General features: G+C 43.5%; 1 protein-coding gene across 5 annotated transcripts in view; it reads left to right on the top strand.

Annotated features, from left to right (window-relative positions):
- lrp4 (low density lipoprotein receptor-related protein 4) overlaps positions 1 to 23,069 on the top strand; it is a 125,494-nt gene that overhangs the window by 89,075 nt on the left and 13,350 nt on the right. For 4 of the 5 annotated variants that reach the window (XM_061764742.1, XM_061764741.1, XM_061764740.1 and 1 more), the window contains exons 5-24: positions 85 to 201; positions 1,237 to 1,365; positions 4,753 to 4,872; positions 4,995 to 5,120; positions 8,955 to 9,080; positions 9,600 to 9,734; positions 12,356 to 12,481; positions 12,859 to 13,089; positions 13,351 to 13,507; positions 13,909 to 14,126; positions 18,867 to 19,043; positions 19,325 to 19,450; positions 19,757 to 19,965; positions 20,364 to 20,445; positions 20,582 to 20,687; positions 20,764 to 20,965; positions 21,126 to 21,315; positions 22,498 to 22,629; positions 22,724 to 22,864; positions 22,963 to 23,049. In XM_061764742.1, the coding sequence (XP_061620726.1) occupies positions 85 to 201; positions 1,237 to 1,365; positions 4,753 to 4,872; positions 4,995 to 5,120; positions 8,955 to 9,080; positions 9,600 to 9,734; positions 12,356 to 12,481; positions 12,859 to 13,089; positions 13,351 to 13,507; positions 13,909 to 14,126; positions 18,867 to 19,043; positions 19,325 to 19,450; positions 19,757 to 19,965; positions 20,364 to 20,445; positions 20,582 to 20,687; positions 20,764 to 20,965; positions 21,126 to 21,315; positions 22,498 to 22,629; positions 22,724 to 22,864; positions 22,963 to 23,049 (2,937 nt within the window). Of the gene's footprint in view, positions 1 to 84; positions 202 to 1,236; positions 1,366 to 4,752; positions 4,873 to 4,994; positions 5,121 to 5,155; positions 8,404 to 8,954; positions 9,081 to 9,599; positions 9,735 to 12,355; positions 12,482 to 12,858; positions 13,090 to 13,350; positions 13,508 to 13,908; positions 14,127 to 18,866; positions 19,044 to 19,324; positions 19,451 to 19,756; positions 19,966 to 20,363; positions 20,446 to 20,581; positions 20,688 to 20,763; positions 20,966 to 21,125; positions 21,316 to 22,497; positions 22,630 to 22,723; positions 22,865 to 22,962; positions 23,050 to 23,069 lie in introns of those variants that run through there. The other variant, XM_061764746.1, reaches the window with a different exon arrangement.

Below are 23,069 nucleotides of genomic sequence, written 5' to 3'. Positions count from 1 at the left end.
TGTACACACACAGCAACAAGCATGTGGGAATATATGGGTTTATTTATTCAAGTGGTCTAATACTTCTGGTTTGTGTCCAACCAGACATGCGTAAATGTTCAGACAAGGAGTTCCGCTGTACAGACGGCAGCTGCATCGCTGAGCACTGGTACTGTGATGGAGACACTGACTGCAAGGACGGATCTGATGAGGAAAACTGCCGTAAGTTTGTTGTGCCCAAGATGATCAAAAGAGTGACGTGTTCCTTTCGTGCAACCTGTCAAGAAGAGAGTAGGTAAAGGCTAATTATCTAGTTTATTTAGTTTTCAGTTACTGTATAGTACTTCAAATTTGGCAACCATATAAACAAACTATAAAGCTGTTTATCAAGGTGAGATGACCTTGACAAAAAATTCAAGTAAGACAATAGACAATAATCTAGATGATTATAGACAGAAACATATAGTGATTACACCACATCATTCTCAAAGTAACTGAAACATCATGATAAATGGCACTTTCCTCAGAAGTTGAATGTGGATACTGAGAGCCATTGTGAGTGCTACAATGCAGCTCAATGCATCACAGTATGTCACTGATGGTGTAGCCTGACTTGGTGCAGGCAGTGTGGGTTCAGGTCTCACTCAGTGACTGTGTGAATGTGATTGCAAATGGTTGTTTGTGTCTATATGTGCCCTGCGACTGACTGGCGACCAGTTCGGGGTGGTCTCCGCCTTCACCCGAAGTCAGCTGGGATAGGCTCCAGTAACCCATGACTCTGAACAGGAGTTCAAACAGAATGCATGTATGGCATCACAGCATATAATGAATAACAAATTGGATGGCATCAGAGTGTTTTGATTGATGCTTGGTCATTGCCATATTTAACATTGTTGCTTGGTCATTGCCATATTTAACTGTTAAGCAGAAGTAATAATTCACCCATTGTGTTTCAGTTGAAGGCTATTATGCTGTTATGCATGAAAGAAAATGAGAACATATTCTACACAATAGAAATTAGTGTGAATGCTTCTCTCCATTAGTAGTCTATTTTTATTATTTTTAAATAGAAGTTTCCAAATAACTTTTGTACAAATGCTTAAACGCTTGTGCGTATGATCGTCAATCATCTTTTCCTTCATTTAATCTCTAACAGAACTTCAAAGTACTTCAGACACTCAACTGCTGCGCCATACTTATCGTCATCTGTTTACCGTGTGTGTGTGCATGTGTGTGTGTGCATGTGTGTGCGTGCAGCCTCAGATGTGATGGAAGCCACCTGCAGCGTCGAGGAATTCCAGTGCGCATATGGCCGCTGCATCCTGGACATCTACCACTGTGATGGAGACGACGACTGTGGAGACTGGTCTGATGAATCAGATTGCTGTAAGATCTCTGTCATTGACACACAAGCACATTTTAAACATTATCAAGGCCTCTTTATTAATCAACTACATTCATCAGATATTTAAGTATAGACATTGAACCTAAGACACACTTCTAAAGTAAGCAATTTTTTTGCATAGCCTTTTTCCCATTTACAGCTACTGAACGGATTGCTTAATTTTTGTCATGAAAAATGCCTCTTACTGATCCCAAGTACACATTGTTATGCTCAATAAACAATTGCCAAACTATCTATAGTCAAGCTATTTAAGAGGTCTTTTTTTTTTTTTTTTTTTTAGTCATAATGCAAATGATCTCAACATACAACACCATTCAGCATCAACCGCTGGCCACTGCTCAACAGAACTGGAAAGTGTTGCATGTGTGTGCACATGCACAGACACACACACGGATTGTGTGGTCGCGATTAGAGCGTCTGCCTCTCAGTTCTGAGGACCGGGGTTTAATTCCCAGCCCCGTCTGTGTGTAGTTTGGATGTTCTCCCCGTGCCTGCGTGGGTTTTCTCCGGGCACTCCGGTTTCCTCCCGCATCCCAAAAACATGCATGGTAGGTTAATTGAAGACTCTAAATTGCCCGTAGGTGTGAATGTGTGTGCGAATGGTTGTGTGTTTCTATGTGCCCTGCGATTGGCTGGCAACCAGTTCAGGGTGTACCCCGCCTCCTGCCGATGATAGCTGGGATAGGCTCCAGCACTCCCGCGACCCTTGTGAGGATAGGCGGCTCAGAAAATGGATGGATGGATGTTTCACTTATTCATTGACATAATGACTCAGTGTCTCTCTCTCTCTCTCTCTCTCTCACACACACACACACACATACGTTCACTGTTGTTCCTTTGATGTTTTTATCTACACTGTGATAAGCATTACTTCAAGATTTCCTGTCATCATATAAGCATCACAAAGGTCATAGCACCCTGAGCGGTTTTCTCTGTTCCTCCATTCCTTGCATGTCCCAAGTTTTTAAATGGCAGCTGTCTGCTCTACTTTTTTACTCAATCAAACGCATTCAATGTGAATCAGTTTTTAATGCACTTAACCATTTCACTCAGCAGTGAGAAAAAAGTCTGCAGCGTGAAGAGTTTATGACGCACGCATGCACGTACGCGTGCATGCACGCACGCACACACGCACACACACACACGACGCATTCCTCTGAGGCATCAGACATCCTAGCAGAGCATTCCATGGTATTGCGTCTCCCAACACATGAAGGGTGCTTTGTTAGGGAAAAACTGTCTCTCCCTCTTGCCACTTCTCATGTAAACACACACACACAAACACTAGAAAACACCCAGATTCACATGCCTTACTAACAGTTGCGTTTGGCTACATTGCAAAGTACATGAAAGTCCATTGTTGTCTTTGTGAGAGGGGATACAGAAAAGGGCATGAAGCAGGATGAATCGTGTACATGAGCATGTGTATGAAAATAACTGCATCTCACACACACTCTTGTTGCCTCGAAATCTCACTCTTTTGGAAAACCACCTGCTGTTTTGATAATCTGTCTTCTCTCAGCCATCTGATAAGCCTGCAGCACCGATCATGTCTCTTTTCTTCTTTTGCCTTCTCACCCTGCCTTGTCATTTTCTTTATCTGTGGCCCACTCTTCAAGGGGTATAGACATGTGCTGTCAGGAGAAAACATGTCAGAGAAATGCACACACATGATTTAGGAAGCTTGTGTTTGATTCAGCTTTAATCTGTCCTTCCCCCTCCACCCTCATCTGCTGCCAGTTGGAGAGCATCTCTTCAATCTTTAATTGCAAGTAGTGATATATGATCTGTAAAACTAAGACAGCTAGCTGTAGACAGTAGCGTGCAAAGAAGGGGTAAGGGGAAGAGGGTGCTGTGGCGCTGGGTATCAAACTTGGAGGGGGGGGGAGGTCCAAACTTGTTTGGGTGGGCATGAAAGTATTTCCATTTTCAGTACGATTATGTTGACCATGTAGTTTGATACTAATACCAGTCCATGTAGTGTATAGACAAAATTATGTGTGACTCGTCCATCCATCCATTTACTACCGCTTATCCGAGGTCGGGTCGTGGGGGCAGTAGCTTTAGCAGGGACGCCCAGACTTCCGTCTCGCCAGCCACTTCATCCAGCTCTTCCGGGGGATCCCGAGGCGTTCCCAGGCCAGCCGAATGATGTAGTCTCTCCAGCGTGTCCTGGGTTGTCCCCGGGGTCTCCTCCCAGTGGAACATACCCTGAACACCTCACCAGGGAGGAGTCCGGGAGGCAACCGAATCAGATGCCCCAGCCAGCTCGATGTGGAGGAGCAGCGGCTCTACTCTGAGATCCTCCCGGATGACTGAGCTTCTCACCCTATCTCTAAGGGAGAGCCCGGACACCCTGCGGAGGAAACTCATTTTGGCCGCTTGTATCCGGAATCTTGTTCTTTCGGTCACGACCCACAGCTCGTGACCATAAGTGAGGGTAGGAACCAGGTGGTGATCAGTTGACAGCTGCGCCCCTCTCTTCACCCGAGTGTCCAAGACATGCGGCCGTAAGTCCGATGACACGACCCCAAAGTCGATCATGGACAAGCCGTGAAGAGCACAGAAGTCCAATAACAGAACACCGCTCGGGTTCTGATGGGGGGGGGGGGCGTTCCTCCCAATCACGCCCCTTCCAGGTCTCACTGTCATTGCCCACATGAGCATTGAAGTCCCCCAGGAGAACGATGGAGTCCCCAGCGGGAGTGCTCTCCAGCACCCCCTCCAAGGACTCCAAAAAGGGTGGGTACTCTGAACTGCTGTTTGGTGGTGGACTATATCTAGTCGGAACTTCTCGATCTCACACAGCAGCTCGGGCTCCTTCCCTGCCAGAGAGGTGACATTCCATGTCCCTAGAGCCAACTTCTGTAGCCGGGAATCAGATCGCCAAGGTCCCCGCCTTCGGCCACCGCCGTGCTTACACTGCACCCGACCCCTATGGCCCCTCCCACAGGTGGTGAGCCCATGGGAAGGGGGACCCACATTACCCTTTCGGGCTGTGCCCGGCCGGGCCCCATAGGTGCAGGCCACCAGGCGCTCGCCTTCGAGCCCCACCTCCAGGCCTGGCTCCACAGGGGGGCCCCGGTGACCTGCGTTCGGGCAAAGGAAACCTGAGTCCATCTTTTGTCGTCATCATAAGGACTCTTGGAGCCGTGGTTTGTCTGGTCCCTCACCTAGGACCTGTTTGTCATGGGTGACCCTGCCAGGGGCATAAAGCCCCAGACAACTTAGCTCCTAGGATCATTGGGACAAACATACCCCTCCACCACGATAAGGTGACAGCTCAAGGAGGGGTGTGTGACTCGTATCTGATGTAATTGTGGTTTGTTATGATTTGAATGGCAATATATGTGGATATTTGTGTGCAGCATCCCACCAGCCATGCAGGTCTGTTGAGTTCATGTGCAGCAGCGGGATGTGCATCAATGCAGGCTGGAGGTGTGACGGCGAGTTCGACTGTGACGATCAGTCCGATGAGATGAATTGCAGTGAGTAACCACTTTTGTCAATTTTATTAAACATGCATGCGTTTGCTTTGGGCTGGGTTGTGTATCTGCACTATTTCTGTGGTTTCTAGTGATGCTTACCTGTTGTTTGAATTATTCTGCAGCCACATCCATGTGTACAGCTGACCAATTTCGGTGTGGAACTGGACGCTGCGTCCGGTTGTCATGGAGATGCGATGGTGAAGATGACTGTTCAGACCGCAGTGACGAAGAGGGTTGTGAGAAAACTGGTGAGTCTTTGTTTATCTTTTCAGAAGCTAAATATAGTACAAATTTAAGTTGTAGTCATGGCAACAGTGGAGCTCTCAACAAAATCAAATCTTGTTTTCAAGTGAGCCTGAGTGTCACTTTTTAAACATTTGGTTTATAATCTCACTATTAGTTGAAGGAAACACTTGACAGACATGCACAAATAAAATAAACTATTCTGTACCTTGGACTAGAAATGATCATGCTCATCTTAGGAAGATATATGGACAATTTTATTCTGTTTGTTTTTACTGCACTGACATTCACAACTAGGATACCAAATCAATGTTTTTTTTTTTTTTTTTTTTTTTTTTATTTAAATACTTTCTTTTATGATAGTGTTTATGTCAGGCATGTCTTGAGTGATGAATTATCACTCAACTGTAGCTTCTCCTTCTTGTAGGTGATTAGCTGCTTGTACTATAGCCTGTCTCTCCCTGCACTCACTGTGCCATTTCAGCCCACAGAGCACTACCTGTTTTGTAGCACACTCACAGGTTGTGACTTGCTAGTGAAGATCGCAGGGCATTTAACAGCTTTCAAGCCCAGTATTGTTTTTCTTCCAGGGAGCAATTTAGAAGAAAAAAACAAAACTAAAACGTGATTTTTGTACTTTTGCAATGTCTGACTTTAGTCTGCACTAACATATACTGTTTTTGGACTGTGAGAGACAGCAGGAGTACCACAGGAAAACCCACACAAGCAGGGAGTTAATTTAAAGAACATTGTTAATATGAGGCAACAGTCACGCACTCATTCACTATGCTGTCCCTGTTGTAGTACCTGTACTATCTATCAATCAATCTGCATTTAATTCAATATACCAATTCATTATGTCTCTGAGTCTTTGTGTATACTTTAATAGATCTAAATCTGTTAGCCACTAATGGTGATTATATGTAGTAATTAACTAGGCGTTGAGTTTAATTTGGGAGACAATGTGTGGAAAAGTTGAAGTACGGTTCACTGTAAAGTAACAGTAATATACTGGCAGCTGTGTTGCAAGCTTTTTGCTGTTTTTTTACAGCTCCGCTAATGTTTTCAACTTTACAGTATGTTACTATAATTGCTGAATTCATTGAATTACAGTATATTACTGTATTTTCTTTCTTTACAGTAGAATACTGGGAGCAATGTTGCCAGCATTTTACTGTTATTTTAAACTTCACTATAGATTTGTACTTGGCAGTATCTTATGGTTTTTTTCTAATTGTATTACTCAAATTAATTTCTGGGGCACTGTGACCGACTGGTTAGCACATCTGCCTCACAGTTCTGTGGACCCAGGTTCAAATCCGGCCTCCCTGTGTGGACTTTGCATGTCCTCACCGTGCCTGTGTGGGTTTTCTCCAGGTACTCCAGTTTCCTCCCACATTCTAAAAACATGCGTGATAGGTTAATTGAAGACTCTGTAGGTGTGAATGTGATTGAGAATGGTTGGTTTGTCTATTTGTGCCCTGTGATTGGCTGGCAACCAATTTGGGGTGTACCCTGCCTCCCGCCCGAAGTCAGCTGAGCTAGTCGCCAGCACACCTGCGACCCTAGTGAGGATAAGTGGTTCAGAAAATGGATGGATACTGTAATTCATTATTGTTAAAATATGCCTATTTTGTAAAAAAGTGCTGTCGTGCTGTATGTATTCAAAGAATACATGCAGGGAAGACACTATTTTTATGCAATAGGGACATGAGTCTGAATCCTTACACAGTTCCACTACAAATTTGAGAACCATAAATCACGTCTATAGTCATCTTCAGGCTTCTACATTTATTTATATATTATTAAAAAAGACAAGTCTTTCTAATGTCTTGGCATTCAGGCAATTGCCTTTTTCGTCATGGTCATGCAAGATCTCCAGCTTTAGAGAATATCCGCTTACGTGCTTTTTGTGGTCCTTTTATTCATCGTATGCTATGGTAATGTAATGTTTAACTTACTATACGACATTGTTCAGTTTGTATATGTATTTGCTTCTATTTTGCTTTGTTTTACTCTGCTGTCTGCAGCCACCTTGGCATTGCAAATACCTTACCTGGGTAAGGTTCAATACATAAATAAAAAATACATCTTGAACAGCTCTTTGTCAGTTTTTAAATACAGCAGTGTGAAGTATTTGTTATCTGTAGACTTTACATCGCAAATAGTGTGAACAGACGGTTTTATTTTTATTATTCCCCCGCGACTGACTGGCTTGGCCCATTAGAGCGTCCCCATCGGCCAGCCTCACGCCAGTGTTCGTCTCCTCTGGCCCGGCCAACGGAGACGCACAAGCCCGCTTAGGCTTGGAGCTCTGTTCCTTAGTGGCACCGAGTCTGTCAGCGGTTGACCTTGCTGCCGGGGTGCCAGCGAATCTCGCCGCTGAGCCCGTGGCCTCGGCAGACCTCCCGGCGGCGAACTTCGCCACCTTGTCCGACGCTGGGGCTTGTCGCCTGGCCGAAGCGGCGACGTAAGCTCTGCTCTCTCAGCCTGCTCCTTGTCCACCAAGTCCTGCTCACCGGGAAAATGTAAAGATTGCTGTTTGGAAGCCTCACGCCCCTCAGCCCCGGCCGAGGAAGACGCACACACCCGGTTGGGCTCGGACCTCCGCTTCTTAGCGGAACCGAGTCGGCCAGTGGCAGACCTTGCCGCCGGGGCGGCGGCAGATTTTGCCGCGGGCCTGTGGCGAGGTCCTCCGCCGCGAGGTCTGCCACCACCACGCTCAATTGGTGATTCGAAGTTTTGTTTCTCAATGTATTTTAATCCTCTTACTTAGAGCCTTGCGTAACGTGACATAATGGCGGCTCTGTGAATGAAAAAGTAAACTCCTACAGAGGTCTGTCAACCAATCAACGTTCGTCAGCACAGCCCGTCCCCTCAAAGACTTCCCGGTAGCTCTGGGAAGACCCTACCTGCTAGGAGGAACAAAATAATCCAGGGGGAACCTTCTGTACCTGGGTAGTTTTTTCGGTGGGGACACGGGGAACTCAAGCTACCAGGGTAGCTAGGGAAGTTCCTGCAAAGGTTCCTGCGGTGGGAAAGCCCCTGTTGTACGTAGCTCTGTAAACCACATGTGGTCACTACTTGCAGAGTCCAGGGGTATGGGACTGTGTACTCAGACTTAGTGATAGTAAAATAAAAGTATGCAAGTAATGAAACAGTACCCGACAAATAAAACATATTGTCACTTGTCTGATTTCACCACAATGGAGTGGATTCGGATGGATGACGACTTCGCATGTGAGACGTGACCTAGACTCCCAGCCTGCATGTGTCCATGAAATAACGGTAGTGTACAGTATTTACATGCTGTCTCCCCTGTTGATTCTCCAACCCAGAATGCAATACTATTTATGGTATATTACTGTATTTAATGAAAAAACATAAGATACCACAAATGTATCCCAGAATGCATCATTTTTAGTGTATAATACGGTTTTAATGGAAAACAGTATGTTACTGTTAGAATTTGACTTTTTTACAGCAATTTTTTACAGTGTAGTTAACATTATGCACTAATCTAAGCCAATGCAAGCCTTTATTTTTCAAAGTGTTCTTCTTGAGGATACTGAGGATAATTATCAGTGAGGCTGGGGATGTTTGGAAAAAGTGAATCATGCAGGAGAATGTCCAGTGTTTAAGTTTAACCTTGTTTGCCAGATAACATTTATTCTTCCCCCACTGCTTCCTGCAAATGGAAGAATAAGAGACCGCAACAAGCACAGAGACAAAATGTCTCATCCCACTAGAAACATATAACAACTGAGAAGTCTCGCTGTATTCAGTGACTCGTTATGTCAATACAAAACTAAATGGGGTTACTGTTGGTGTCCCCGCAGAGACATCACCTTGTGCTCCAGACCAGTTCCGATGTAGGAATGGACGCTGTATTGGTCAGAGGAAGGTGTGCAATGAGGTTAACGATTGTGAAGACGGGACTGATGAACTTCCCCACCATGAATGTCGTGAGTTGACATTTCTCACAGGCAGAAACTTTTTACACTACTCCTTTTAGCTTAATTCTATAAACATTCATCTATCTCTCTCTCTCGCTCGCTCTGTCATGTGAATCTTTAACTACTCTTGACAACCTTGGAATAATACTCATGTTATTTTTGGGCATTTTGGTAGGCTGAAACTTGGAAAATGTGAGAAGGCCTGTCAGTATTAAGAGTGTAAAAGATTTATCTGTGTAAATACTTTTTTGTGAAAGTTCAACTGAGGGTTTGACAGAACATTTTAGAAAATCAAGAGCCATGTTTGCCTAAATGAGTATCAGTAAGGAGGACTCCATGTTATATGAATTAATAAGTTCAACAATGGTATCATAGCATGGGTACAAAGAAGTACCATCCTCAACAACTGGGGATAGCAAAAAAGAACACAAATACTCATGCCGAACATATGGCTGTTGGGACGTTTGTATACACTGAGCATACTGAATCAGTCTCAAGTGTTTGTGATCCTTTACTGTTTCAATCTAGGTCCACGCTCCAGTGACGGCAACTGCAACCAGAATAACGGCGGTTGCTCCCAGAAGTGTCAGATGGTCCGAGGACTGGTCCAGTGCACCTGTCACACTGGATACCGACTGATGGATGACGGCAGATCATGCCAGGGTATTTGTGTGTGTGTGTGTGTGTGTGTGTGTGTGTGCGTGTGTGTGCGTGCGTTTGCGTGCGTGCATGTGTGTATGCATGTGACATCTATCACACACAAATGATTGGTCAGTTGTTTAGTTACATTGCGTATCATTACACATTCCTGAAACCTGCGAGATTAGGTGTTAGGTTAGAGATTAGGTGAGATTAGGGTAACTATGAGATAAAAATAACTCATGACAAATAACATATGTAACTCAAACTGATAGTCACATCCATAGTTACAGTGAGCTCGATTGAAATGACAAATACATTTAATTTTACAACTACTGACCTCAACTACTGAAATACAGTGGTATATATTTTTTATTTACTCCTATAAATTAAGAACAAATCTACTTTTAGACCATAATTTGATACACTGTCTCCACCCTGTTTTAGCGTGCGCAAAGCATTCTGGGAATTATGATGTAGAATGGCTGTTGTAAAATTGTTACGTTGCTGCTCTCTGCGGAGCTAAGCTAACCACTTGCGAACAACTTTTATCGTCAGCGAAAAGAGTTAAAAATGCCATACTGTGTCACATTTGGATGCAATTTCCAATCATGACGGAATGCAAAAAAGGAGGTGAGCATTCATAGCTTTCCCAAAGAGAGAAAGTTGAGGAAATGCGGTCAGAAGAGTTGAGCTGCCGAAAGATCTGCGGCTGTGTTCTCATCATTTCAGACCAGATTCTTTCTTTTTATTCTTTCTTCACAAGGAGCCTAAATGGCTGCGTGTGACAAGCGAAAGCTGAGCAAAAAGACGCGAAACACAGGAGGCGCTGGCCACGTACCTTGATCAGCCCACTTTAGCAGTAGCTACAAATACACCACTGAAAATTACTGAAAAAACTTGAGTTTCTTCACACCCGTCATCTTCATCCTCATTGCTTGTTTCTTCCTCTCTCTCCTCATTTCCCTGATCACACTCTGGCTCGAACTGAAATGGCTGAACAGTCTTCATCGCTGCCAGGGGCTTCTACTGTGGCTACTGCTAAATTACGATTTGTAAAAATATATAAACCTGGAAATGATTATGAAAAGTTGTATCTTATTGTTATGCTACTTAAGTTGAAAGAGATCATATATACCAAACATGTCATTGCAATCGGAGTTCACTTTAATGATTTTTAAAAAGATAAAGATATTGCCACGTGGGCTCAGGAAACACTTAAGAAAACCATTGTTGGTTAACACAGTTCGCCGGGGCAGCAGTGCCCAGCAGCCCTGTCCTCGCCCCATCCTCACGGGCCACTCCAGATTTTAATGCACCACACCACTCTGGGGCACTTATATACGGGGTAGGGCCAAAGACTGCCAGTCAGGGACCTGGCAGTCATAGTAACGGGGGGTGCACCCGGGGGGTACATACAGGTTTTGGAGAAACATATGCTGCCATCCAAGCAACATCTTTTCCATGGACGCCCCTGCTTATTTCAGCAAGACAATGGCAAGCCACATTCTGCATGTTACAACAGCGTGGCTTCGTAGTAACCTTCCGGTGATGGTTGGACTCCGCCAAGGCTGCCCTTTGTCACCGATTCTGTTCATAACTTTTATGGACAGAATTCCAAGGCGCAGCCGAGGCGTAGAGGGGGTCCGGTTTGGTGGACTCAGTATTGCATCTCTGCGTTTTGCAGATGATGTGGTTCTGTTGGCTTCATCAAGCCGTGACCTCCAACTCTCACTGGAGAAATTCGCAGCTGAGTGTGAAGCGGCTGGGATGAGAATCAGCACCTCCAAATCTGAGACCATGGTCCTCAGTCAGAACAGGGTGCCGTGGCCCTCTCCAGGTCGGGGATGAGATCCTGCTCCAAGGGGAGGAGTTCAAGTATCTTGGGGTCTTGTTCACGAGTGAGGGAAGAATGGAACGGGAGATCGACAGGCGGATTGGTGCAGTGTCTGCAGTGATGCGGACTTTGTCTCGATCCGTTGTGGTAAAGAAGGAGCTCAGCCGAAAGGCGAAGCTCTCGATTTACTGTTTGATCTACGTTCCTACCCTCACCTATGGTCACGAGCTGTGGGTCATGACCGAAAGAACAAGATCCCGGATACAAGCGGCCAAAATGAGTTTCCTCCGCAGGGTGTCTGGGCTCTCCCTTAGAGATAGGGTGAGAAGCTCGGTCATCCGGGAGGATCTCGGAGTAGAGCCGCTGCTCCTCCACATCGAGAGGAGCCAGATGAGGTGGCTGGGGCATCTGATTCGGATGCCTACCGGACGCCTCCCTGGTGAGGTGTTCCGGGCACGTCCCACCGGGAGGAGACCCCGGGGAAGACTCAGGACACGCTGGAGAGACTACGTCCTTCGGCTGGCCTGGTAACACCTCTGGATATCCCCGGAAGAGCTGGATGAAGTGGCTGGGCAGGGGGAAGTCTGGGCGTCCCTGCTAAAGCTACTGCCCCCGCGACCCGACCTCGGATAAGCGGTAGAAAATGGATGGATGGAGAATGTAAATCACATTTAATGAAAATCTGTCTTTGACCACCTCAGCATTCTTTAGCATGACCCTTGAATGGTTTTTGAACCCTCCAGAAGCTTTAACATGACGTCTCACTGTCCCATCCCCCTTTTTCTTTCGCCTCTGTGGTGTGTTCCAGATGTGGACGAGTGTGCTGAAGAAGGCTACTGCAGTCAGGGCTGCACCAACTTAGAGGGCGGCTTCCAGTGCTGGTGTGTTCATGGCTATGAGCTGCGGCCCGACAAGCGCAGCTGCAAGGCGCTGGGTAAAGATCCAGTGTACTGTCTTTCAACTTTGACATGATACTGCAGAGAATTGACAAGGTTTGACCACAAGTTAAAAACCTGGTTGCATATTGGTTATATTTTCCTAACTGTATCCATTTGCTGGCTCCAAGTCCCTGGATGTATTCTGAAGTCTGGACTATATTTAGATGTTGTGAGGGTTGAGTGCTGGTACATCAGCTCATCAATCTGTTGCAAAACCCAAGTTAACCCCAAATGCTGACTGACTGTCAGATGCAATGAAACTTCCACCTAAGTGGAAATTTTTTTTCAATGTTTCTTTCTATTTTTACTTTCCAAAATCGTTCCATTCCCATCCATCTTTCTGTCCTAATTTTTGTGTTTTTGATTTTGACAGGTCCAGAGCCGGTTCTTTTGTTTGCCAATAGAATTGATATCCGTCAGGTTCTGCCACACCGCTCTGAGTACACACTGCTGCTCAACAACCTTGAGAACGCCATCGCTCTTGACTTCCATCACAGCCAAGAGCTGGTTTTCTGGTCAGATGTGACGTTGGACCGTATCATGAAGGCCAACCTCAATGGGTCCAATGTGGAGGAGGTTGTCTCCACTGGCCTGGAAAGCCCAGGTGGGCACAGTCACCAATAAGATGCTGCCGCAGATGCACTAGTCAACATCATCATTTATCAAATATGTTCATTGTCACTTTATGAGAACCCACTGTTTTGCAATGGTTCCTGTCGTTCTTGTTTCAGATCTGACAACCTAAATGCAGTTATCATACTAGTTCCCTAAAAAGGTTCTTTTTTTATCGACCTTTAGGAACGGATTAATCATGAAAACCAAGGTTGCATTATATATTCAAACAGACAATTTTTCTCTCAATCAGGTGGGCTGGCCATTGATTGGATCCATGACAAATTGTACTGGACAGACTCTGGGACATCCCGCATTGAGGTGGCCAACCTGGATGGGACTCATCGCAAGGTGCTGCTGTGGCAGAACATGGAAAAGCCCCGGGCCATTGCGCTGCACCCTATAGAAGGGTAGGAGCTCAAACACACAGACACTGATTCATAGCAGATGGTATTAAATGTGCACACTATCCTCTCTGGATATCTCCCAGTTGCAGTGCAGAGCAGGGATTAGAGTTTGGCAGCACTGCACTGCCCACAGGCAAACGTCTGTGGAGCAAAGATTTCATACAAGAAACAGTCGTTAGGACTTTCTGACTTTATGTTGCAGTGGCAGGAAGGAGCATGCCAGATGAAGCCATAAAAAAATGTCAAGCTAGAACACTCAATCAGTAGTTAGGTAGTGTTGCAGTCATCTGAACGTAATCGGCTATTACAACCCAAAGCACAGTCTGTGGTGGCACAGAGAATTCTGCTCATCTTCAGTCAGAGGTTTAAACTATCTAATGTGGCTGTCCTGATTTTCTCCTCAGTAAGATCTACTGGACTGACTGGGGCAACACGCCTCGCATCGAGTATGCCAATATGGACGGCTCGAACCGACGGGTCATTGCCGACACGCACTTGTTCTGGCCAAATGGCCTTACGATCGACTATGCTGGCCACCGCATGTACTGGGTAGACGCCAAGCACCATGTCATCGAAAAAGCCGATCTGGACGGACGCAATCGTAAAGCTGTCATCAACCAAGGTAAACACCTTTTTTTTGACAAGTAAAATATTGCTCCCAAATGGTGCCCACTGGAATTATTTTTAAAAAACAAGACTTTGATGAGCACATGCTGCATGTAACTTTCCATTTTCATGTGGACTTTTTAATTTTTCTTCTATAAAAATCTGCTTTGTATTGTAAGATCAGTATGTGTATCTTGAACTTTCACACTTTTACGCATATCTCTCACATGTGCACACTCCGTCTCTCTCACACACACACACAATTATCCAACATTTGACCATGTAATCAGTTCAAAATTTCAAAAAAGTATATGAATGTGTCTCTTACTTACATCAAAACACATGACAGCACAAGCTTAGTATGCCTCAGTTTGGCTCGAAGTTAACTAAAAAACTAAAAACTAGCTACAATTTTTGCTTGTCCGTGGCAAACTTGAGGTTGCCCTGTTCGGTCAAGTGCACTCAAATGTTTGCTATATCTCACGGTTCGGTTTTATCACGATATTAATCTCACGGCAAACTAGTCATTGTGGTATTGTGGGAAAGCTCACGGTATTGGAAAAAGGTTGACAGGATAGGTGGGGTGAAGAGGTCAAAGCAGGAATACCGAAAAACCTTTTTCGTGTTCGCTGAGTCCTTCGCAATCGGCTTTAGTAGTTTCTGTGCGTTTCCCCACAGGTTTTTGTGAAAAAGGCCTCTTCACATTATATATTACAGTTCACTTTAATCCCTGTCCATCCAATGTTTACATTCGTATACACGCACTCCAAAACACTATTATTGCTGCAGCAATAATCATTCTATACTCACAAAAAAAAAACTGTCCATTGAGAAATTGTCTGTTCACTAATTTAACAGAATTTATTTCATTTATTTATCTACTAATATATATTTTTAAGTTATAACATATTCTTACAAACATTCAAAATTACTGCCTACTAACGGGGATTTATTTGCTTGAGTCCAAAAATTCTAGTAAAGTCATAAAGGCAGGAACACTCTTAAAGGCAACACAGGTTTAGAAACAACTAAGTAACAATGAACAAAATAATCATTTTCCTCCCCTTAGTGATATTGTAAAATGATTTATTATATATATATTACGGCACTGGGATTAGTCACTGAGAGGAACCGAGAGCTAGTTGCAGTAGTGTCGGCGGTAGAAGTCTGGTAGGGTACTTACATCCAAGGGCTCACCTCAGAGCCCGCATCGTTGAATCAGTCGAGCCGTTGGTGTATAGTTCACTGGGCTGGCAGCTGCGAGCACTAGCGCCAGGACCTAGCGGCAGATGCTAGTTTCCGTTAAGAAAATATATATGATATGATAACAGATATCAATATGGCGGGACCCGCAAGACTCCTGTGATTCTCAGTGAGCAGTGAAAATCGTGTTTTTATATATACATTTGTAACATTAGACATTATGTATCATATTGGAATAAACCTTTTTCACAACCCCCATGTACCGCTAAACGTCTATACAATGTGAAAGTTTTTTTATTTTTTTTATTTTTCATGTTCTCTGTACCTATGTATAATACGCGCCTTTAATTTTCAGATGATGCATTTATAATTGAAAATCAGTTTTTCTTTTTAGTGTTAAGTTTTTATCAGCCTTAAAGCGACATTAGTGACATTCAAGATTGTTCAAGTGTGTGTGAGGAGGTCTGTGAATTTGTGTCTGTCTATGTGCACATGCCATTGTCCGTGTGAGTACTCCTTAATGGTGTGTGCTCTTAGGATAAAAGGCTGTAATTGGCCCTGTCCGTTCTCCAGAGCCTCTGTTTGCTCAGACAACACACAGGACAAATGAGACGTGCATGTGTGTCTGCTCATTCCTAATGCCCAGGCTGCTGTGCCAAGGAATGTTAATGAGTATCTCCCCTACACCTATAGTTGGGTTACGTGTGTGTGTGTGTCTGTGTGTGTGTGTGTGGGGGGCTGTGTGTGGCTGTGTGCTTGAGCTGGATGTGTGCCAAGTTCCTGGAGCTCTACAGTGGACGGGTGTGGCGGTTTAATCCTTTACCAGCCTACACACCTTTGGACCCGAGGGTGGGAGCGAGGAAATGATGAGGGTTCTGTGGGGGTGTGTCAACTTGATATTGGAGTACATGTGCCTGAAAATACTCTACAATGCAAAGACATCTCTTTTACAATGAGTTGACTCCTGCATGTGACACAATCTATCCTCAAGGAAGTAGACAATAGAGTGACAGAAGAGTGTATCCTTGTGGAAAGGTCAGCCTGAAAGGCTAAAATATGACATTTTGTTTGCAAAAAAAATACTTCTTTTTCAGTCTTATGCTTACTTCGCCTTTGACGCTTTCACTGATCATAAGCTATTGTGACACTATATTAGGTAGAGCTGCTTAATCTAATGAGACACATTACAAGAGCTGCATCAAAATATCTGCACTGATGATAATACTCTGTTTTGATTGATACTGTCAGAAAGGTAAAGTATTAACCCCAGACTTGTGAGGCAGACGTGCTAGCCACTCGATCACCATGCTGCTCTGCTGATTAAATATAAGTTCAATAGAAAAAGGGTCAGTTTTTATTAGGCTTTACACGATCAGGATTTTTGGGACCGATCAGCGAGTTTAACAAAACGATAACCGATCACCAATGCGATCACAAGATGGAAGAATGTGTCTATTTAAATGACCTGTTAATTTACTGTATATACTTGTGTACTTAATTGCTCAAAAAATATATTTACAATAAATAATGTATCTTTGTTCCTCTATTTATGACAGTGAGGCATGAATGGTCTTCTATTAGATGGCAGGAAGTAAATACAGTAATTAATGTTTCCACTTTTTGTGACATTTTTGTTTGTTGGTGTGCCGTGAGATTTTTTAATTGTAAAATATGTTCCTTGGCTCCATAAAGGTGTGAAATCACTGCTCTAGTAAGATCGTGTATTCTAATCAGTCAGGTCAAACCAACATTACATGACAGAAATAATGGGTACTAATTTACTGTAATTAAATGACTTTGTTTATTTTTTGAAAGGGGACAATGAAATTTCATAGAACACATGAAGTACACATGGTTAAAAAAGCCAGAATTAGCCAGAAGGCTAGTTTTCATCTGTAGTCCCCTGGCCATGATGTAAAAAAGCAGTCCTTATAATACAGTCGGCGCGAGCCACTCTTATTGTCGTCGCCACGGTAACGAGTGTATCCGGTCGCATTTGAGTTGACAAGATAAAGCCCAATGATCGTAAAAAACAGGATGCGGTGGTATCGGATTACAAGATTTTATTGGAGTAGTCTGACAGTGCAATCGTGAAAGAGCAGATTTGTCTTGTAGTTTGATCCGGGCATTACGTGTTGCCCGTCTCCATGTTGTCCCAATGACTTCATTGATCGGATCGGCGAATTTTGACATTAAAGCCGATCAGCATAAAATGCTAAATATCGGCCAATACCGATCAGCCCGATAAAATCGGTGTAAAGTCTAGTTTTTATGGACAAGCACATTCATATCATCAATGTGCTGTGGTAAAATAAAATAAAATAATTTGTTGTAACATTGTGCACTTTGAACTACAGTCAAGTATAAATACAAATGTATTGTGTACAAATGAACTAAGACCATACACAAACATTTGCTGTATAATACTTTACACTACAATTCAAGCATATTTATATCCGTCTGGAACCAATGCTGCATTGCTTACTGTATATCAGTGATCAGTGGGGAGTGTGACAGATTCAGTTGTGGCGTGAGCAGTGAGAGGTGCCACATGGAGGTTAAAGGGGACATTACTGTGAAGGCTTGGTGCGGCACTTCATGCCCTGTCGGCTTGCAGCTGCTCTTCCAGCTGTCCCGGAAAGAACAAGAACAGAGAGGGGACAAGAAGTGTGTGTTGATGACATGGAGGAAGGTGACCATGACAAAAATAGTTCCCTCTATGGCGTTCTGTTAGGAAGAGGGTATATTATTCGTCACCCTCATGTTAAGATAAGATCAGAAAACACACAGACAACCACACACCTGGACCTGACCAAGTTGGGAAGATCAAAATAGAGTTTTTTTTCTTTTTCTTTTGTCGCTGCTCATACCTAAAATAAAATGTACTATCCTCACATGCCAACATATCAGAAAATGCTCATTATACACATTAAACAATTACTCAGTTTGGCATATATGTTATTAGTCTAGAGCTTAATGAGTTTAAAAAAAACATTTGTTGATCCTGTCAGGATTCTAAAATACCAGATATTGATGGAGTGCCTCAACTTTTTCTCTGACCAAGCAAATTAACATCAGCAAACACACAGCTTTGAAAGTTTTGGTGGAACAAATCCATCCATTATCTGTACTGCTTATCCTACCTAGGGTCACGGGCGTGCTGGAGCCTATCCCAGCTATCTTCGGGTGAGAGGCGGGGTACACCCTGAACTGGTAACCAGCCAATCGCAGGGCACGTATAAACAAACAACCATTTGCACTCACATCCACACCTACGGGCAATTTAGAGTCTTCAATTAACCTACCACGCATGTTTATGGGATGTGGGAGGAAACCGGAGTACCCGGAGAAAACCCACGCAGGCAGGGCCAGGATTTGAACCCCGGTCCTCAGAACTGTGAGGCAGATGTACTAACCAGTCTTCCACCATGCCGCCTGTGGAACAAATCAAGTCCTGTAATTTTAAGTGTGTTTCATTAAGTGACTGCTGGCCATGTTAAAAGTTCACATTAAGGTCTCAGCTTTTCTGAGTATCCTGTCTTTTCGTCCTTAGGTCTGCCTCACCCATTTGCCATAACTGTGTTTGAGGACAGCCTCTATTGGACCGACTGGCACACCAAGAGCATCAACAGTGCCAATAAATTTACTGGCAAAAACCAAGAGATTATCCGTAACAAACTGCACTTCCCCATGGATATCCACACCTTGCACCCCCAGAGGCAACCTGAAGGTCAGGACACAACTATTTTATGTTGGATGCTTTGTTCATTATTATTCCAATCATAATGAACTAGTTGCTCTGCTGTGGATCTAATGCCTCAGAGTTGTCAAAATTAATCAACCTGCTCACTTTTTTTTTTCATTTGTCAGTGTCTCTCAGAACTTTTTTTAAAAATACCTTTTTCTTTGATATGCACAGTAATATCAATGCGTGAAATGTACATCTACAAAGTTGCCGTATAGATTTGATGATATACCTTTTTTCACTGTATGTGTTTGACTTCCCTGTAGGAGGCAAGAACCGCTGCGGTGCCAACAATGGAGGCTGCAGCCACCTATGTCTCCCTGGCAACAAGACATACACCTGTGCTTGTCCAACTGGTTTTAAGAAGGTGGACCACAACAACTGTGCTAATAGTGAGTTCTTCAGTCCTCCTTTATGTCTTCTAATTATGCACTTGTGTGGCTAATAAAGAGATTGTGTACTATGCATGTATTTACTGTATCTTTTTAAGTGGATAAACAATTAAATCATTAATTAAATGTTTTGTATCATTCCAGAGTGTGTTAAGTATTGTTGTACAATAAGTATGAGGATTTATGAGCTGTGTACATTTCTTGTATGTCAGTGTGTTGTGTTGTGTTGTTGTTTTTTTAATTTTTTTATTGTTGACTCACTGTTAAAAATAGAAGACTGACAGAAGACCTTTGGTCTTTAATCAGGTCTTGACAAGTTCCTGCTTTTTGCCCGAAGGACGGACATCCGACGAATCAGCTTTGACACAGAGGATATGTCAGATGATGTCATTCCTCTGGCTGATGTGCGCAATGCTGTGGCACTGGACTGGGATGCCAGAGACGGCTACATCTACTGGACTGATGTTACCACGGACTCCATCAACAGAGCGCTGTGGAATGGCAGCAAGCAGGAGGTGACGAAAGTCATTCTAGAATAGATCAATGGGATTCTACATTTTTCATTTCGTGTCAGCTTCCAACAAGGGAGAAAGAAGTTGTCTTGTGCTATAGTGCCACCTTGAGATATAGAAGTGGCATTTTGTCTTGGTTGACTAACTAATGGAACTGGCATTTTGTCTTGGTTGACTATCTAACGTTTTAGCATAATGAAAGCCCCTGAGAAATACAGAAAGCTCAACAACTAAAAAAGTACAATCAAAAATAACATAAAAGGGTTGCAGCAATTTTACTGAGGCAACAGATTTGATGTATATGTCTTTGTCTCCTGAATCCAGTCATAAACTCAAATGAAGGCTCCAGGTCTTGACCCACATAAATGAGCTAAAAGGTTTGGTTTATTTTATTCTTGCAGGTGGTGGTGGACACCAGTCTGGAGAGTCCAGCGGGTTTGGCTATTGACTGGGTGACCAACAAACTCTATTGGACCGATGCTGGTAATCAAACTAGTTTTCAAACTGTATATAGAATAAAATACAGTACTTATTGAGCATATTAGTTTTACACTGTGGAAATTTAAATGTGTGACATTGTTTTCACTTTGATATTAAGTTGTAATGTTTTGCTACACAGGTACAGATCGTATTGAGGTTTCTAATGCAGATGGGAGCATGCGGACTGTGCTTATATGGGAGAACCTTGACCGGCCCAGGGACATAGTTGTTGACCCAGTTGGAGGGTAAGATGATTGAAAAGAAATGTTAGTCATATGAGAGACTTTCCGCATTTCATAAATGTCTATCTTTTTTCCGTAGTTTCATGTACTGGACTGACTGGGGTGCCAACCCAAAGATTGAACGTGCAGGCATGGACTCTTCAAGTCGCATAGTCATCATCTCTTCCAACTTGACATGGCCCAATGGACTTGCTATTGACTATGAGACTAAACGCCTGTACTGGGCGGATGCTGGCATGAAGACAATCGAATACGGGAACTTTGATGGTTCTGACCGACAGGTAAGAGAGGCTTTTAGAAGTTTTTAATTCCACAGAAGTATAAACTAAACATGACATGCATTGAAAAAAACAGAATGTAGTTTTGTTTGCATAACTGTTAATCTTGGATAGGATTAGATTAGGTTGAATGTTTGTTGTTTTACACACCCATCCTATCCAGGTTTTGATTGGCAGTCAGCTACCTCACCCCTTTGGCCTGACTATACATGAAGACATGTTATACTGGACAGATTGGCAGTCTAAGAGCATCCAGAGTGCTAACAAGCTCACTGGCTCGGGACGGTACACGCTTGCGGAAAACCTGGAGAACCTCATGGATATTCACATGTTCCAGAGACACCGGAAAACAGGTGTGTACGTGTATGCGTACATGTCTGAGGGAGAGTGTTTACTTGTCCATCCTGATGATTACTTCAGAATGGTGCATTGCATTTTTGACACATTTTAAATGGGACAGGAAGTAAGCAGTCTTAAATTTTGCCTGCAAATGTAGCGTGTTAAATATCGTCTTGTCAGCCACTGCTTGAAGCAGGTTGTTTCATGTCAATGTCCCTGTCACTCAAAGCTTGCTCATGAAAAAAATTGTTGGCAAATCTGCTCTAAATTTAGAGTGCGGATAGGTTCTTTTGTTCTGTTGCTGAATAATTAATTAAAAGGGACCTGCGAGGCTGTCAAGCAACAAACCTCCATCCATCCATTTTCGGAGCCGCGCATCCTCACAAGGGTCGCTCGTGGGAGTGCTGGAGCCTATCCCAGCTATCATCGGTTAGGAGGCGGGGTACACCCTGAACTGGTTGCCAGCCAATCGCAGGGCACATATAAACAAACAACCGTTTGTACTCACAGTCACACCTACGGGGAATTTAGAGTCAGCAACAAACTTATCTCAACAAATATTTTTTTCTCATGGTGTTTTAGGCCTGGACTGCATTCAGCTCTATTCGACTATATGTTGTCACTTTTGTTTCCTCACCAGGGAGGTTACCCATTTAGTTGGTGGCTCTGATCATGATGTGTAAGATCCAATGCAAAAGTGAGAGATGTAATATTGTGCACGTAAAATTTTGTTGAGTGCTTATTTTTTGCTGTTTTGTTATAATAGATGGCTGGGTAGAGAAAATGTGTAGTGTCATACATTTTATACCTGATGTGCATTAGAACACAATGTCCTCCATTTTCTTTTTTAAATTTAAACAGGTATGTGCTGCTAGTGCAACCATGTACTGAGTGTCCCGCTGAACACTTAACAAAAGAAAATGATACTATAGCCCAATTTAGTGTTTGAACAGCAGGGACTTACAGGGAAACGCAGCCTTGATCAGTGGAATATGAACCTTAATATGAACCTTCAGGCTCATATAAATCTAATATTCAATATTCTGCTATATTTCCAAAAGGTTTGCTGTCTTTATCAAAAAGCTGTTTCTGGTGGCCCCCAAACAAGACACAACCTTCTCATTGATTTCCTCTAAGATGACCTAGAAAGGAGCACAATTTGTGAGCAGAGTCTGTTTTTGTTTCCCCACTTGTAGTACACAACTCGTGTGCAGTGAATAATGGAGGCTGTAGTGACCTCTGTCTCCTGGCCCCTGCTCCCAAAGCCTACAGCTGTTCTTGTCCCACTGGCATAAACCTTCAAGCAGATGGAAAGACCTGCACACCTGGTATGAAAAATATTGTTACACACATCCAGCACTCTCTTAGTTGCGACAGGTTTTTGCAATATTTAAAAATTTTCCATACCCAATTTTTATACAGGGATGAGCAGCTTCCTGATCTTTGCACGGAGGACGGACATTAGAATGGTGTCTTTGGACATTCCTTACTTTGCTGATGTGGTTCTTGCGGTCAACAGTTCCATGAAAAACACGATTGCTATCGGAGTCGACCCACAAGATGGTTTGTGTGTCCTGTTGCCGGAATAAAATGTTGTGAGCTGAGCTCAAGTTTCATAAAGGTAGGCGATAAATGTTGACGTTATGTTGCATCTTCTGCAGGAAAGGTATATTGGTCAGACAGTACACTTAAAAAAATCAGCAGAGCCAACATCAATGGAACTGCTGATGAAGACGTAATTTCTACAGGTGTGAAGGACGGCTGTTTA

This window comes from Phyllopteryx taeniolatus, chromosome 2 (genome assembly GCF_024500385.1).
Source record: "Phyllopteryx taeniolatus isolate TA_2022b chromosome 2, UOR_Ptae_1.2, whole genome shotgun sequence".
In the NCBI taxonomy this organism is placed as follows: domain Eukaryota; kingdom Metazoa; phylum Chordata; class Actinopteri; order Syngnathiformes; family Syngnathidae; genus Phyllopteryx; species Phyllopteryx taeniolatus.
Note: the sequence above shows the minus strand (reverse complement) of the source record. Positions and strands in the feature narration are given on the sequence as shown.